The sequence below is a fragment of the Arachis hypogaea genome, chromosome 8 (assembly GCF_003086295.3).
Source record: "Arachis hypogaea cultivar Tifrunner chromosome 8, arahy.Tifrunner.gnm2.J5K5, whole genome shotgun sequence".
In the NCBI taxonomy this organism is placed as follows: Eukaryota; Viridiplantae; Streptophyta; class Magnoliopsida; order Fabales; family Fabaceae; genus Arachis; species Arachis hypogaea.
The window spans coordinates 40,787,870-40,804,780 of record NC_092043.1 but is presented as its reverse complement, the minus strand read 5'-3'; the positions used below and the strand labels follow the sequence as shown (position 1 = coordinate 40,804,780).

At 34.1% G+C, this 16,911-nt stretch overlaps 1 protein-coding gene across 2 annotated transcripts; it reads left to right on the top strand.

Moving 5' to 3' along the window:
* Positions 1–948: 948 nt before the first annotated feature.
* LOC112707480 (telomerase reverse transcriptase) lies at positions 949–11,292 on the top strand. Of its 2 annotated transcripts, none has more exons than XM_072201312.1 (11): positions 949–1,308; positions 2,019–2,099; positions 3,184–3,249; positions 3,328–3,496; positions 4,004–4,452; positions 4,965–5,091; positions 5,275–5,419; positions 6,081–7,332; positions 8,725–9,269; positions 10,377–10,649; positions 10,748–11,292. In XM_072201312.1, the coding sequence occupies exons 1-11, from the start codon at positions 1,003–1,005 to the stop codon at positions 11,022–11,024; spliced, it is 3,690 nt and encodes a 1,229-aa protein (XP_072057413.1). In that variant the 5' UTR covers positions 949–1,002; the 3' UTR covers positions 11,025–11,292. The 2 variants fall into 2 exon arrangements, with proteins under 2 accessions (XP_072057413.1, XP_025615007.1); XM_025759222.3 differs by having other exon boundaries at positions 4,959–5,091.
* The last annotated feature ends 5,619 nt before the right edge of the window (positions 11,293–16,911 follow it).

The window sequence follows — 16,911 nt, the reverse complement described above, 5'->3', positions numbered from 1 at the left end:
ACTAAAAGAAATAAAGAAATAAGGAAAAAAAAGAAAAAATGTAACATTAAAGGAAATATTTTTGTGTATTTGCAGAAAATTTCGGTGTAAAACTAAGATATTTATGTGTATTGTTTAAGAATTTTAGGTATTTTTGTACTGATAAGTTCTGCATAATTCAAAACTTTTCCTCTTCCTTCTCCTCATCTTCTGCTACTTCTTATTTTTTCATTTTCTCTTAATTCTTTTCGTATTCCGCTTCGAAACTTCCTTCACTTTTCACGATGATTTTGAGAGACTTTTAAGAGATTTTAATCCTTTTTTAAATTTTGAGCGTTGCGATTTTGACTGAGAGAGAAGAACCATTTGTCATAATGATTTTCATGTTATTCAAGAGTTGGAGAAGTACATATTTTCATGAAATCTAAATTGAGAGTTATTTTTGTTGGGTTTGAACCAATTTGTATAAATTTGTATGCCAAAAAGACTTATATATATAACAGTCTAGCAGATCTATTAATTTAAATAATTAATAACAACATTTATTTTTCATCTCCTTCATAAGTTAGATTAAGTAAAAACATAGAAACATAAACATCATTGTTACTTAATTAAGTTTACTAAAAAATTTTTCTTCGCGTTTTTTTTATACCAAAGATAGGAGACTCGAACCCGCAACCTCGTTATTGAGTATGTGAAGACTATGCCATTTGAGCTATTACTCATCGGCGAATAATATTACATATCTAAATTTTTTTATTAACAAAATTTAATCAAATTAGTCTAATATAACAAAAATTAGTTATAACTAACATTGTTGTAAGTCTTATTATTTAACTTAGACTTAGTTCTAAAAAAATAGATATAATTATACAAATATATAAAATATTATATCAAAATCAAATTCATATTTTAAAATTAAAATAAATAATTCTCATATGTGTGCTTGTTCGGTCTACCACCAAATTTCCCCTACTCTAATTTGAAATCACATCCTTCATTTTCCCTCTCGTTCCCGGGAAAATGTCGAGGAAACGCAGGCCTACAGTACCCGGCGTCCTATGGCGCATGTTCCGCAACCAAGCGCGTACACTCTGCGACACCATTATCTCGCTGCTCCCTCCGCCGCTTGCATCGCCGGACCTTTGCCGCTGCAATGGCCGCCGTTGCCTTGGCTGCGCTGCCGACGCCATGTCGTTCCTCCTTAGGCCCGACGACCCCTCCGATTACCGCAAACTCCTCACAAAGTGCTTTGTCGTCGTCGCCGGAAACGCGCCTTCAGTCCCCTGTTTCTATCACTGTTCTCCTGTTACCTGTCCCCAAAATGAGGTCTTTTGTTACACTTAAAAAAATACTTTTTTTTTTTAAAGAATTTGTTGAAAGCTGCTTTCTATTTGATCCGTTAGCAAGATATTCACGTCGAAAATGTAGATTAGGTTTTTTATTGGCTTGTAAGCACTTCAACTGGTCGAAACCTCTACACTTTTTATGCGTTGGATATTTTATTTAAAAGCGCTTCCTGCAGGGCTTTCTTTGCTCTTTTTTTTTTGTTTTTTGTTTTTGTTTTTGTTTTTTTTTTTGGGTATCTGTGAGTTGGAAAAAGTTGATTTCTGTTTTGTTGTGTTGGCTTTTATATTTGATACTCAATATTATAATGTAGTATAATGAGCAATGCTCCACGATAATAAAACATCATTTTTGACCAATACATGATTTTAAACACTATGTACTGAATTCTAATTATAATCCCTCAATCTTAATAGTATAAAAGTAAAGTGTTGGCCAAACTGTTGGTTAATATTGATAAAAAAGTGTTTCCCCTAACATTTCTATTATAATCACATGTTTACTGCTTCTCCTGAAAACATCATCGCCGAATATGCTTTTTATGCTCTAAAAAACAGAAGCATTAGAGTTGTTTTAAGCATTTTTAGTAGTTAAAGTGTATAAAGTGTTTATTTTCTGTGGATTGGTCTTTTTTAGTTGGAGCTTTAAGGTAATCTTTAGGATATTTGCTGATTCTGATTCCTGAATTTCAGATTGTGTGTAAGGTCATTGAAGAGATGCTGTGTAGAAGGCAAACAGCTAAGACCAATGTATTGTGCGTTGCTTATGATAGGGTATAAAGCTTCTTCTTTATTTTTCTTTTCTATTTTGTTTTTGGTCAAAATTTTTCCTTTTTGTCTTAAGCACTGTGCTATACTGTTCTTTTGTTTTTTATGTATTTTTATATCTTTGTTTCACTTTCTGTTTTTTCATTTTAAGTGTATTCTTGATTTTTTATTTTGGATTTTAGTTATTTCAAGTAATGCTATGTCATTCATTTAGATGGCATGCAGGTTGTTGAATGTTTTCACATACTGGGAATCTTATCCAGAAATGTAAAATGATTCTGCAAGATGATCTGGTTTATTAGTTATTGGGTTTGTTTATCCTGAATTCTTTTACTATGATTATCTGTCTTAGGCCTGCATACTTCGGTAAGCTTCTTGTTAGTTTGTCGTCTGATTTTTGAGAATGGATGGGAGAAACAAAAGTGCTATATGTGCACTTAATTTTGCTTATGCTAAAACATTGGAGTATTATGCGTTCAGAGGACTAGACAAGACCCATTCTAATCAAATGGAGAAAACTGTGGAGATTTGGGATGGCATAATTGTAAATGTGTATGTAGCAATCTTGATGTCAAAATATGCTTAAAACTTCTTCAGCCCGCCATACTTCGTGACGTAGTTAGTGGATTTGTATTTCATGATCATGTGCATTCATTTCTTCCTTGACTTTGTTAACTGTTAAGTTGGGACATCACATAGCCTGAAAAATGAAGGATTCAGTTCGGTGCATTGATGATATAAGGATAAATTTTATTATAGTTATGCTTTAATTCTTTACGAAGAGTAATATGATTTATTACTTTCGTTTCTAGAGGCTGGTTACCTATTCCTTTTAGTGCACTGCTTATCTAAGAGGATGAACTAGTGTTAATGGTTATGAATTAGTACTTCTCAAGAAGTAGTATGATTTGTTCATTCCTTTTTGTTTTAGAGACTAGACATATTAGTTATATTTGTAATTTTGTACCTCTCTCTTTCCTTAAATTCCAACTAGTATATGTAGAAGCATGCATTTAATGCCAAGCAGTATGTCTTTATGGAAGTGTATTTGCGCTGCATTTGTTAATTTGGTAATTTTGTTAACATGCAGAGAAAACGCTCAAGCCATATTGTGGAGCTTTTAAGCTGTGCATCTTGGTGTTGCCTGTTAGGAAGAGTATGTATGATATAAAAAATTTGTGGAGCTTTTACTATTATCATACAAATAATTAGTTAAATATTTGCATCTGTTCAGGTTGGACACGATCTTATGATTTATTTATTGAACAATACATCGATATTCCTGCCAGCTCCCCGTGGAAAACACTATCAGGTGGGAGGTCCTCCTATCAATGAGAAGTGCTTTGAGATGCTCAAGTGCTCGTCAAAGTCTGGCTATCAACATCCTTCTGTTCATAAATGCGGTAATAAGAAGTGTTTGTGTTGTACTGTTTTTTCAAACATATGACTTTATCATTGTTAACTCTCTCTCTCACACCGAAGATGACTTTGTAACTGTATTCAGAATTTCAAATGTAAGCATTTTGCATGTTTGAACTCCATTCTGTAATTCGTTGAGACTTTTAATCTTATGCCAACTTGCTATAGTGTCAAACTTGAGTACTAATACTATAAGCATCAATTGGTCAAATGTCTCATGATTAAAATTAATAATTTTGATGCAAGTTACTTTACTTGAGATTTCTAATAGTGTTTCCATTTATTGATTTCACAACATAAAAGAGTTGGTCATGTCTGCTGTATTATGTACAGTCCTGAACCGATTTTCTTGTTACTTTTCCGGATTGATATTATGTCTATCATGTGGCTTCTTTCCTGGCAGTCCATGAATATTATAGAAAACATTCTTTTCCCTCTTGATTATGTATAAGTTGTTGCAAACTTGCAGTAACAAGCTCTATTTGCAACAGGAGCAAATAAAAGAAAAAGATCTGAATCAGATGATGTTGGAAACTTAACATGTAAGCAACAAAAGAGCCATATATCTTACAGCACCGATGGTCTTAGTGGCCTTGCAAGTAGTCTTGGCTTAACTAGTGTGGAGTCTTCAACCCTAATGATCAATCATCATGAGAGCATCAATGACAACAATGTCTCTGATGTTCCCAGGCCAAAAAGAACTGCTACTGTTATAACAAAGTCAGAATCAGAAGGGAAACAAGGTTTGGGTAGTTGTACACCTAGGCTTGGAAAAAGATCTAGGGCATTTAGATGGCAGCGGCACAGAAGCAAAAAACAGAAGCAATCAACGACTGATGAGAACAGTTTACTTATTAATAGGAATATGCATACTACTAATAATGATTGTGCTCGTGCTAGTTTTCAGTGTGACAATACTAGCCCAAGTTTTCATGAAAAGGTTATCATAGTCTTTATGAAATATTATGTAGATTGCTAGCACAAATTTTTATCTTAAAATTGTTGTATTACATTTCTTTCTCTTTCAAATTTTACTCGTATTGATTATTTGACTATGCATCCATAGCTATTTGCCAATCTTAAATTCTAGTGAGGCTTGATGCAGGGATAGATCCAAATTTAATATTTTGCGTGTGCATGGCCCAACTATATTTTCATAATTTGATTTTTCCCCCCATTATCTTATTAAATTTGAGCTCATTCTAAAGTAAAAATGATGTTACTTGTTACTATATAGTATATATGTATTATCTTTTTCTCCACAATCAAAATGTTTTGGATTAGTTACTGGCTTGGTGTGTTAGACTTGTAAACATTTATGTGAATATTATGAAGGAGAAGGGGGTAATGACATGTCAATGATGGATTATATTGTCTAAAATAATAAGTGATGAACTATCTTCAAGATATACTTGTTGCTTATTATCAACCCCTCTGTGTTATTAGTTGCAGATGACTTGGCAATGTTCTTGCTGTTCACTCTTGCAATCTCTTCAAGCTGTTCAGAAGGCAATCGATATCAAAAGGCATCCTATCTTCTACAACATTGAGTCTTCACCCTCAGTTCTTCCAAAGAAACGTATCCTCTAATGTGTTTTGAATCTGTGTATTGTAAAATGAGAAATTTGTTTTTTAAGAGGTCTTTCAGAATCACTTGCACAAATTCAATATTCTGTTAGATGCTATTTTGCTAGTGTTATGATACAATAAGGGCATAAATCTCCTTCTAACAACATATGCTTCCTTCACGAGCTATATTCAGATATTTTATATTCGTTATGGCCAAATTTGACTTCTTCAAAAAGTCTCATTGGCGATGTGTTTGGCTTCGTAGATGCAAGTACCAGCACTCGGCCAATTCCTTGTTCCCACAGCAGTGGCTCATGTCTCATTGGCTCTGCATGCCTGTAAGTTGAAGCAGGCCTTTTTTTTTTATTATTATTATTAGAGTGCATTCTTCTATGTAAAATCTGCAATAATTAAGTCACCAAAAAAAAATCTATGATAATTTCATTTTACAATATGCTGTGCAGATATCATTCCATTTTGGATCTTGGACATACTGCAGGACTTAAAACCTGGCTATATAATTGTTTTATAAGACATATGGTGCCAATCCTTTTGGCTTTTAAGTTTTTGTTAGAAAGGGTCTTAGAATGTAACTTCATCGTAAAGGTGTTGCAACACACTGGAATTTGGATATTTATTTGCTGGGAGTTTTAGCTGCAGTGAATTGAGATTTTAACGAGTCCTGTGTTTGCTGCCTTCAATAATTCTTGAGTGATATCCAGAGGCCAGGAAAGTAGGAAAGAGAGAAGGTTATCACACAGACATGATCTTTATAGTGGAAGTAGTAGAAAAAGATTTGATTTCTGATTCCTGATATGGTTCCTTGTTAAACATGTATAAACTAGTAGTAAAAGAGGGAGCAGTAAGAATTAATATCTGAATTATTCTAATTTTTGTTGGTAAAATTCATTGGTGAAGTTCAATCCCCTATGACTAATAAAAATCCTTATTAGTCAAATTTAATGTAAAGCTGATATAATAGTTGCAATGGCTATGCAGGTACCACTCCCTTGTTAAGTGGTTTAAACATCTCATTCGCAGGACACAGTGTTGCCAGCATACAAAGCTCTTGGCTAAGCATTGTGTAGATAATATTGAAGCAATTGATTCACAGTGTGAGGCAGTTAAGTCATACTGCTCGAAAAGTCAAGTGGTATCTTTCATATGGGCTGTTTCTAGGAGTTTAGTTCCTTACGAGTTATTAGGTTCTCCTTCCAATCAGAGAATCATGAGGAGAAATATTTCGAAGTTCATTAACTTACGGAGATTTGAGAAATTTCCTTTAAAGTTATGCATGCATGGACTTAAAACTTCAAGATTTCCTTTCCTATCAAATGAGTATTTCTTGAATAGTCAAAATGCTTGCTTTCGAACAGATGTAGAAGGACATCATAAAGTGTTTCATGAAGAATTTAGAAAATGGAGCAATGCTATACATGATATTAAATGTAAGCTTCTAGAGAAGTGGATATTCTGGTACTACTCTTTCCTTGTTGTACCATTGGTGCAAGCAAATTTTTATGTTACTGAAAGTGAACAAGGGAAGAACGATGTTTTCTATTATTGCAAACCTGTTTGGAACAAATTGACAAATAGAACTATCAACTGCTTCAAAGACAGTGGATACAGTTCTCTGGATAATGTGGCTGTACAAAATATTCTTAGAGGCAGACCATTTGGATTTTCAAAGCTCAGACTTCAACCAAAAGAAAATGGAGTAAGGATGGTGGCAAATCTCAAAGGTTCATCAAGAATGCCACTGCATATGCCTACTTCGGCTTCGGGAGCTCAATATACCCGAAGAGAGGGAACATTAACACAGCAGAAAACCAGGTCTGAACGCTATCAATCTGTAAATTTTGCGCTTCGTGATGCCCATACCATTCTAAAAGGTATTCAGTTTAAGGATCCTTTGAAGCTAGGTTCTTCAGTGTTTGATTACAATGATGTTTACAAAAAATTATGCACATTTTTGGTTGGCCAGAAGAAGGGATTGACACATATGCCTAATCTATTTATCATCACATCTGATGTATCGAAAGCATTTGATTCTGTTGATCAGGAGAAACTGCTTGGCATAATGAAAGATATTCTCGTGGAAGATGAATATTTTCTAAAGCAGTATGATCAAATTGTTTGCACAAAGAAATCTTTGTGGGTTCAAAAACAATTTACAATGCTGGAAACCTTCAAAGCTGGGCATACACAATTCACTTCATTTCAATCTCAGCATTCTGTCTTTGTCAACCAGGTATCGTTTTCTGATTTTCACAGTTGGCAACAAAAGAAAGTTGTTCGAGTCTTTATATGTGCACCTTGTGCCCTCATCTGTCCTGTAATAAAGTTTCTTTCTCAAACTTAACTGCCATGCTATAATTGTGGTTTTCTTACCCTCCATCTGATCTATAATGTTTTAAAATTTTATTGTACTAATGGTTGTCTAATATCTAGTTATTTTAATAATTGCATTGCTGTCACCTGATTTTAGCCAACAAAAATGCTACCGAATGTGCACCATACAGAGACTAAAAAACTTAATTCAGTGTTTTAGTAGATAAATCCTTTATTTTCAGTAAGCACAGTTTGGTCTGCACCCTTTCTGGGGATGCATTAGGAAATCGTATGTTCAAGTCATTTTGCAAATGATCATTAGTATGCCTCTTTGCTGAAACTTTGTGCTTGGATTTTGGGTTCATATTAAATCCCCACTAACTTCATTCTTTTTCATGTTCCAATTATGTGAATTCACATCAAAACCTTCATTGAAAGATCCTCATTTGGGCTTACAGTGTGAAATTTTGCATAGTTTTTATTTTATTTTATTTGTTTATTTATTCTTGTCTTATGCTAAATTCTTTCTTATAAGAGAAATGGAACTCTAGATCCTTTGGTCATAAAAACTTTGATACCCGTCATGAAACCACTTATCCAAAAAACTTAAAACGGTTATATTGAGGCACATGAACGGTTAGCAACTTCTATAAGATTTTCTACCCATCCTTACTAAAGGTTGTCTATATGAATTTAAGTTTTGTTGGGCAGAAGGGAGAGTTGACAGTTAAATAGTTTCATAGATACAGTTAAACACCTTCCTTTCCCTCCCTCCCACTCCACAGCCTGCACTCACTAAGTGAAAGATCTATCAATTGGCTCACTTAATCTGGAATGGAATTGGAGGATATTAAATGGGCTCTCAACCTTGGGCTTGGCTTTTCTTCTTGTCTTATTGTATCAAATAAGGCTAGCCTATCTCAGGCATCTTCAACCAAATGACAAAATTGGTCAGCTAAAACCAGCCCAATCTCTTCAAGGCCACATCTCTTTTCTGACACTTTCTGTGTTGCCACATGTGCTCTATGGTAACCAAATCCAGTCCTCTCTATTTCAGTATTTCCTATAATTGAAGGGACCATATCCTTAAGAAACCTCAGATTGGAAGACATAGTTGATGCTAACTCTATTCTGATCTGAATTCAAGTAACGGAAAATCCTTTTATTCCCCTTATTCCCTGTATCGCATGCATGAACCGTGGTCCTAGTTGAATATATTGTGCTTAATTATCTATTAGATAATTATTTATAGCTAGAAACTTTTTGTAAGTATTCTATACCATGCCCAATTGAACTCTATATAATGTCTCAGGAGCGTCGGAAGCACGTGAGGAAGAAATTGCTATTTTCATATCTCACTGAGCATGTGAAGCACAATGTGTTGCAGTTTGATGGGAAATTTTTCTTGCAAGGTGTTGGTATTCCCCAGGGAGGTGTTTTATCTACTTTGCTTTGCTCCTTTTATTATGGACATTTGGAGCAACATGTGATATTCCCATTTCTTAGAAGGGCACTTGAATCTGGAAGTTGCAAGGATAATGATGCTGCGAACACCAATAGTGGGGATAAAGTCTCATCTCCATGTTATCTACTAATGCGATTTATTGATGATTTTCTTTTTCTATCAACTTCAAAGAAACTGGCAGCTAGCTTTTTGTCCAGGATGCAAAGAGGATTTCGTGCTTATAACTGCTACATGAATGTGAGAAAGTTTGGTGCAAACTTTGATGTAGAACAGATGTCAGGTTCCCTCTTGAACAGGATTTATGTGGGCAAAGATGGTGCAACTTCATTTATTCGTTGGAGTGGTCTGCTAATCAACTCCTCAACTATGGAAATTCAGGCTGACTACACAAGGTTAATGTGCATTCAAAACTTTAACTGAAGCATATGATGTGTATCCCTGTTTTCAGCTTAAGGGAAATGAGAAATGAGATTGATAAAAGGGAGAAGAGAGATAGAGGGTTTTAGCTTGGAAATTAGGCTGGACAGAACCAATAGGAGAGTAGTAGCCTCTCAAATGCTACTTGTATCTCCCCCTTTTTACATATTTCATACTACGTTCCCTAATATATTTTCAGAGACAAGAATGATATCTTAATGATATCAACCAGCCCCTCTGTTTCTATTTCATCTTCTATTCTGTACTCTATTATTTGTTTTATCTTTTAGTTGAGCTGCAGCCTTACCAGGATCTTACAGGTACCATAAAAATAATGGGTTAATGCTCACTTTGATCACTGTAGGTATATAGGCGAGTTACTTTGGTTCTCGTAGATTAAATGAGTCAAAATAATTCCGATAAATAAAAAAATGTGAGTCAAGTTAAGGGACCAATTTGACTTACATTTGTTATCCAAGAATTATTTTGACTTTTTAAAATTTAAATAAACCAGAAAATGACTCAACACTTGTATCTACGGAGACCAAGTGAGTATTAACTAGAGATAATATTATAATATCTTCAGCTCCGTTTGGCTCTGCTGATATCATAGGTTTTAATAATCTTATTTTCTTTATGGCTGTCCAGACTTGGTATTAGGGTTCATCGTAAATTTTAGTATATACAGGTTGTGACTCCGGCATTATTGTGTTTTAGATTGTAAATGATGATATTCTGTTATTGAATAAATAATCTTCCACCTATTAATACAGACAATCAAGATTAGGAGCTTGGAGGGATTTAATTAGATAAATAGACTCAATGCCGATAGATTGAATTGATTTGATAAGTTTATGTGCCTTCATCTATAGTTACAAATTTCAAGGTACTTGTTGAATCGTGATATTACTTATGATACTCATCTCATGCAAAAATATCTCCTTACAGTATTTTCATGCAGGATGTTAATAGATTTTTTTATGTCTAAGCATCTAGATTGACACATTTATCTAGATTTAATTTATTCATAATGTCTCTTTTATGGATTCTGTGGTCAGTAAGTGATTCTGTTTACTAAACAGGTACTTGAATAACCATCTAAGCTCAACACTTACAGTTTGCTGGCAAGGAAATCCAGGCATTAATCTAAAGGAGAAGTTGTATCTCTTTTTAAGACCTAAATGCCATCCTATATTCTTCGATTCAAATATCAATTCAGATGCTGTTGTCAGATTGAATATTTATCAAGTATTTGTGTTATGTGCTATGAAGTTTCATTGTTATATTCGTGACCTGACATTCATCTGCAAACTTCCAAAAAAATATTGTTTGGACATTATTTGGAGATCTTTGAGGTATGGCTGTTGCATCATATTCATACTATTGAAGTGGTATTTGCATTTTGCAATACATCTGATCTTTGCTAAACAGACTTTCTTTGGTCAACTCCCAGATATATGTACTTGTTGATAAAGAAAAGGATGCGCTCCATGCGTCTTGGTTCTGGTATCCGGCCAATTCTTAAGTTGAAGAAGGAAGAAGTGCAATGGCTTGGGCTTCATGCTTACGTAAAAGTATTGAAGCGAAAGGAATCGCGTCATAAGGCATTGCTTGCGTCATTAAGGTCAAGGTCGTTGTCATCACCTGAAATATCTAGGTGTGTGACACCTGACCTGATTTATGCAGTTAATGCCAAAAACAACACTTTGCTTTGGAGGATCAAGTATTAGTTCCTAAAGATAGGCCTTTATGATGGAACTATTTTCTTTTAGTTTTGTGTTGAAACATTGATAAGCACTTCTACCTTGCATCACGAAAAAGATTTTGTAAAATATGCATCACTTTTGTCCGAAAAGTAGTTTGTTTCGGTGTGAACTATTTTTTCAAGAGAAATGGGCAGAGAAAATGACTAATTTTTGTGCTAGTTTGTATTCAACTATTTATGCTGCAATTTTCAATTAATTTGTGGCATTTATTAAAATAGACAAGATTCTAAAAGTTGTACTGTTCTCAAACAATTAAAAGTCAGTTATCAAATTAATTACTCATATAGAATATATATATATATTTTTATTAACAACGAGGCTAAACGCCCAAAAAGGAGAAAACTAACCAGAAACTATTCTGGAGTGAACATCCTACAACATCAGTAAAGAAATGCAAGGAAATACAAGGTGGCAATGAAAAAAAGAAATGACAACCATAACTTAAACTATGACCAAAAGATGCCAATTTATCGGCACAAGAGTTTGCTTCCCTGAATTCATTGTGAAGAGTCCAGCTGCTGAGTCTGTTGCACCTTATCTTTATTGCTGATACAAGAGTTCCTATCGAATGTAGGTTACTCAAATCCTGAGAACATAGCTGCACTGCTACCGCTGAATCAACCTCAATTTCAACATGGGAATGTCCCAAGTTAATGATTAGTTCAAGGCCGAAGAGTATGCCCCAAAGCTCAGCTGTAGTCACTGTGCATGCACCCAAATTCACACTATAGCAAGCTAAGAACTGACCATTACTGTCTCTAAGGATACCACCACAAGCTGCTCTGCCATCCTTACTAACTGAGTCATCCGAATTCAGCTTGATAAAAGGAGAAGGAGGTGGCTGCCACTTAATGAGCTTCTCTGCAAAAGTCCCCACTCTTCTCCTAGATCGCATAGACTCAGAATGCGCCCTGTGATATTCCTGTGCTATATACCAGGCTATTTCATGAATCTTGCTTTCATCTGGGACTCTATCATTGTCAAAGACAAAAGTGTTCCTTCGAAACCACAGGAAGTTTAAGGTACTAGTAAAGAGGAGGGGCCACGGAAGCCCTTTGAAAGGAGATTGGAAAGATAAGTTCTCCATCAACCAAGGGATAAGAGGTCTGGTGAAGAAATTCTCCGCATCCAACCTGTCATCAATGCTCTTCCATGTTCTATATGCGACTGGACAGTCCCGCAAGACATGGAGCAAAGATTCTGAGTTGCTGCTACAAACACCGCACAAAGCAGACTGAGCTATATTTCTCCGAACACGCTCCTCATTCGTAAGAAGTGCATTATTGGCTACCAACCAGCAGAAACTGCGAAGCCTTCGAGGGGCTTCCAACTTCCATATCCGAGTAAAAAGGCTCGCATTCTCATAACTAACAGGGGAGGCAAGGGCAGAACAAGCTGATTTTATGGAGAACACCCTATTCGGTGTTAGCATCCAAGCAATCGAATCCTCACCTAACTCCGCTTCTGGTGGCTTAATAGAGGCAATGATGGAGAGCCAATCATCCCCTAAATTGTAACCGATACGGTCATAATTCCAATTATTATTCACCACATAGTCACAGACTTTTTCATCTCTCATGTTCGATGTTACCTCTGTTTGGGCAAAGTCCATCAAGCAATGAACACCTGGGATCCAATGATGCTTCCAAAAATCCACGGTCTGACTTGAACCAATCCTCCAGATAAGGTTCCTCTCAAATTATTTTCAAATGTGAGAGATACCTTTCCAAGTGTTAGACATACGTTGAAGAGGCTTCATCAAAGGGATGGTATTATCACCACACCTATATTTACTGCGGAGGACCTGTACCCAGAAAGAATCCCTATTATGAATTACTTCCAGGCCAGTTTCATCAGATTTGCATCGTTCATCACTCTGACGGATCTAAACCCCAGGCCTTCAGATTTCTTCGGAGAGCATAGCTTTTTCCAGCTAAGTAAGTAGATTTTTTTACCAGAGTTATTACCTCCCCAAACGAAGCTCCTGCATATACTGTCAATCTTATCACAAACCCTCAAGGGAATTCTCATGGTTTGCATAATATAGGTTGGAATTGAAGCTAGAGTCGATTGGGTCAAGGTAACTCTGCCTGCCAGAGAGAGATTACGAGCCTTCCACGTACTCAACTGACTCATTATCCTATCAATAATAAACTGAAAGTCCTCAGTTTTAGTACGGCCATGGAGGAGAGGAATACCCAAGTATTTGCCCAAGTTTGAAGTTAGTCGCATACCTAAGGCTTCACTCAGTGTCCTCTTACGACTGAAATTCACATTCTCAGAGAAGTAGACGCAAGACTTATCATAACTAACTTTTTGACCAGAACACCGACAAAACAGCTCAAGAATACCACGAGTTAACTCCACCTGCTCCATTGATGCTTTCCCAAATAGAACGATATCATCAGCAAAACATAAATGTGATAGCTTCGGACCTCTCCTATTCAGAGTGATTGGCTCCCAGATATTATGCTTAACTGCCATTGTGATAATTTGTGATAGCCGTTCGATACACAACACAAATAAGTAGGGTGACATGGGGTCACCTTGTCGGATACCCCTAAAAGGAACGAAAGGATCCGAAAGAGTCCCATTCTACAATAGATTCATGTTTGCAGACGAATAGCAACTCACTATCAAATCGGTTAAATTTCGCGACAAACCTACCTCCTGGAGGTATCCTGGATAAATCTCCAATTCAACCTGTCATAAACTTTGAAACATAAAATAATATATATTGAAACATGAAATACATATCGAAAATATTTGAAATAATATATGTATATATATAAATAGATAATAGTTGATTTAATGACTTATTTTGAATATATATATATATATATTTTTTTTTTTTTCTTAAATTGAGTTTAGTTAACTAGGGTACTATTCAAGAAGAATTAGTTATTACTATTAATTGTCATTTATCTCATTATATCAATTGTACTAATTACGTATACTATTTATTATGATTGACCAGCTAATTGATTTACGATTAATTTATAAATTGTATTACTCACACTGTCACACACTATTTATGCTTTAGGTTAGTTACCAAAAATGCTTTAGGTTGTTGGTCCAAAATTTTAGCCTTGATATTTATATTTTTAAGTATTTAATTTTTGTTTATTAATATTATATTATATATAAAAAATCAATAAATTATTTTCATTGTAATATATACAACTAGATAGGTAATAATGGATATCACATACGAAAAGAATCAATTGAATAAAAATTCATATCAATATGGTTCTTTTTAATAAATAATATAAGTTATACGATAAACAAACATAACTATTGAATTAAATTAGAAACATCATCAATTTTCGAATTCTTTTCCTAATAATGGATGATTATAGTTCAAACTAAATAAATCAAGATCAATTGGTTCCTTTGTCTAAAACAACTCAAACAGAAGAGATTTGGATCTTGGTTAAATATGTTTTATTGGAATTTGAAATGTTTTTTTTTTCATTTTAGAGACCGTCTATGTGTTTATTTAAGTTAATATATATATATATATATATATATATATATATATATATATATATATATGACAAAAAAAACGTGTAGCATTGAAGTCAAAAATGATAATCAAAGAAAAAAAATACGATGACAGTATTTCAGATGATGAGATGGTGTTCTTTGCAAAAAAATTGAGGAGATTAATAAGATATAAAGATAAAGGCAAATGAGCTACTTTATCCAAAGATTTTAAAATGGATCAATCCAAATTCACTTGCCACCATTATAAGGATTTGGGTCACTTCAAATCTAATTGTCTTCAATAAAAAAAAGTGACAAATCAAGGAAGGACAAAAAGAAGGTGATGATGACAACTAGGGAAGATTTGGAGAATGATTCTGAAGATGAAGAAGATTCGAATCTTGAGGCTCAAATATACTTGATGGTTGAGCACATGGACGTGAATGGGATGTGGATGGGATTTACCTTACATTCTAGTAGAAAAAAGACACGTGGTATCTTGATAGTGGATGTTCAAGGTATATGACCGAAAAATCTACCTTCTTCATCAAACTCAACAAGTATGATGAATGATTTGTAACTTTTGATAATGATGGTAAAGGTAAAATAATTGTTATTGGTAAGATTGACAAAGATTTCTCAACTTACATAAATAATGTTTTCTTAGTAGACGGGTTAAAGTTAAAGCATAATCTTTTGAGTATAAGTCAATTATGTGATATTGGTTATGCAGTAACTTTTTAAGAAATTAGATTATAAGGTAATAGATGAAATAATATGGATTATTTTATTTATTGCAAAGAGATGTGACAATGTCTATAGTCTTACTCTAGATTATCATAAGGTTCAAAATATGACTTATTTTTCTTCAATTGAATCTGAAAAATAGATGTAGCACAAGAGATTAGGATATGCTAGTATGTTCCAAATCTCTAAATTTGTTAAAAAAAAGACTTAGTTAGAGATTTTCCTAATATTAAGTTTGATAAAGACATTACATATGATGCTTGTCAAATGGGTAAACAAACAAAAACTTCTTTCAAACCCAAGGGAGATATCTCTACTAAAAAACCATTGAAATTGTTACATTTTGACCTATTTAGACCAACTAGAACTTAAAGTCTCGAAAAAAGAGTTATGAAATGGTAATAGTGGGTGACTATACTAAGTTCAGTTAGGTGTTCTTCCTAACTCATAAGCATGAAGCCTTTTTAGTTTTTAAAAAATTCAGCAAGAAGATTAAAAATGAAAAATATTTAAAGATTGTTTCAACTAGAAGTGATCGTGGTAAGGAATCTGAAAACCAACATTTTAAATCTTTTTGTGATGAACTAGGCATATCACACAACTTCTCTTGTCCTAGAACACCACACAAAATAGGATTGTAAAAGAAAAAAATAGAAATTTACAAAAAATAGCTAGATTTATGTTGTGTAAATATGATGTTCTTAAATTCTTATCGGTTGAAACTGTAAATACAACATGTTATATTTTAAAAAGAACACTCATATAAAGTTTTTAAAGAAAATTCCTTATGAACTTTGAAAATAACACTCTCCTAACCTCAAATATTTTTGTGTATTTGGAAGCAAGTGTTTTATACTCAACATAAAAAAAATTAGGAAAATTTGATCCAAAAACTCATAAAGGCATTTTTCTTGGTTATTCCACTGATAGCAAGGCTTATAGGATTTATAACAAGAATTCTAAGACTGTTGAGGAGACTATGCATGTCACATTCTGTGAATCTAACAATATTTCTAGTGTTTACATTGATGAAAGTCCAAAAATTAGAGTCGACGTGACTAAAGCAGGTGAGATAGAACAATCAAATTAGAGTTCACAAGAAGCTGCACTTGAAAGCACAAAGAATGTCAATTTTGTAAGGGAGACAGTCTAGAGTTATCTCCTGGTGGAGCAAAAAATTCTAAAAATGAGACAATTGTTGATCTAGATGAACCTGAATAATCAACCCAAACCAAAAGGCCAAGAGAATAGAAATTTCTGAAAATTTATATAGAGAAATTCATAATTGGTGACCCTTCCAAAGGTGTGACAACAAGATCATCTTTAAAAAAAATGAGTTAAATAATATAGCTCTTATCTCATAGATTGAACCTCAAAATGTCCAAAAGGTATTTGTTGATCCATCTTGGGTATTGGCTATAGAGGAAGAATTCAACAGTTTAAAAAGAATCAAGTCTGGATTCTTGTACTTGATTCGAACAGAAAGAAATTTGCTGGTACGTACAAAATAGATTTTTAGAAATAAATTGGGTGAAGATGGAACCATTGTTCCAAACAAAGTAAGACTCGTTACTCAAGTGTGTATTCTTAGTCTCTGCGGCTCATTGTGACTTTAAAC

What these genes read in the sequence shown, in the direction of transcription:
- LOC112707480 (XM_025759222.3), top strand. Translation starts at nt 1,003, where the DNA reads ATGTCGAGGAAACGCAGGCCTACAGTACCCGGCGTCCTATGGCGCATG. An exon ending in GGTGTTGCCTGTTAGGAAGA is followed by an intron (nt 3,250 to 3,327) that starts GTATGTATGATA and finishes GCATCTGTTCAG; the next exon opens with GTTGGACACGATCTTATGAT. An exon ending in CTCATTGGCTCTGCATGCCT is followed by an intron (nt 5,420 to 6,080) that starts GTAAGTTGAAGC and finishes ATGGCTATGCAG; the next exon opens with GTACCACTCCCTTGTTAAGT.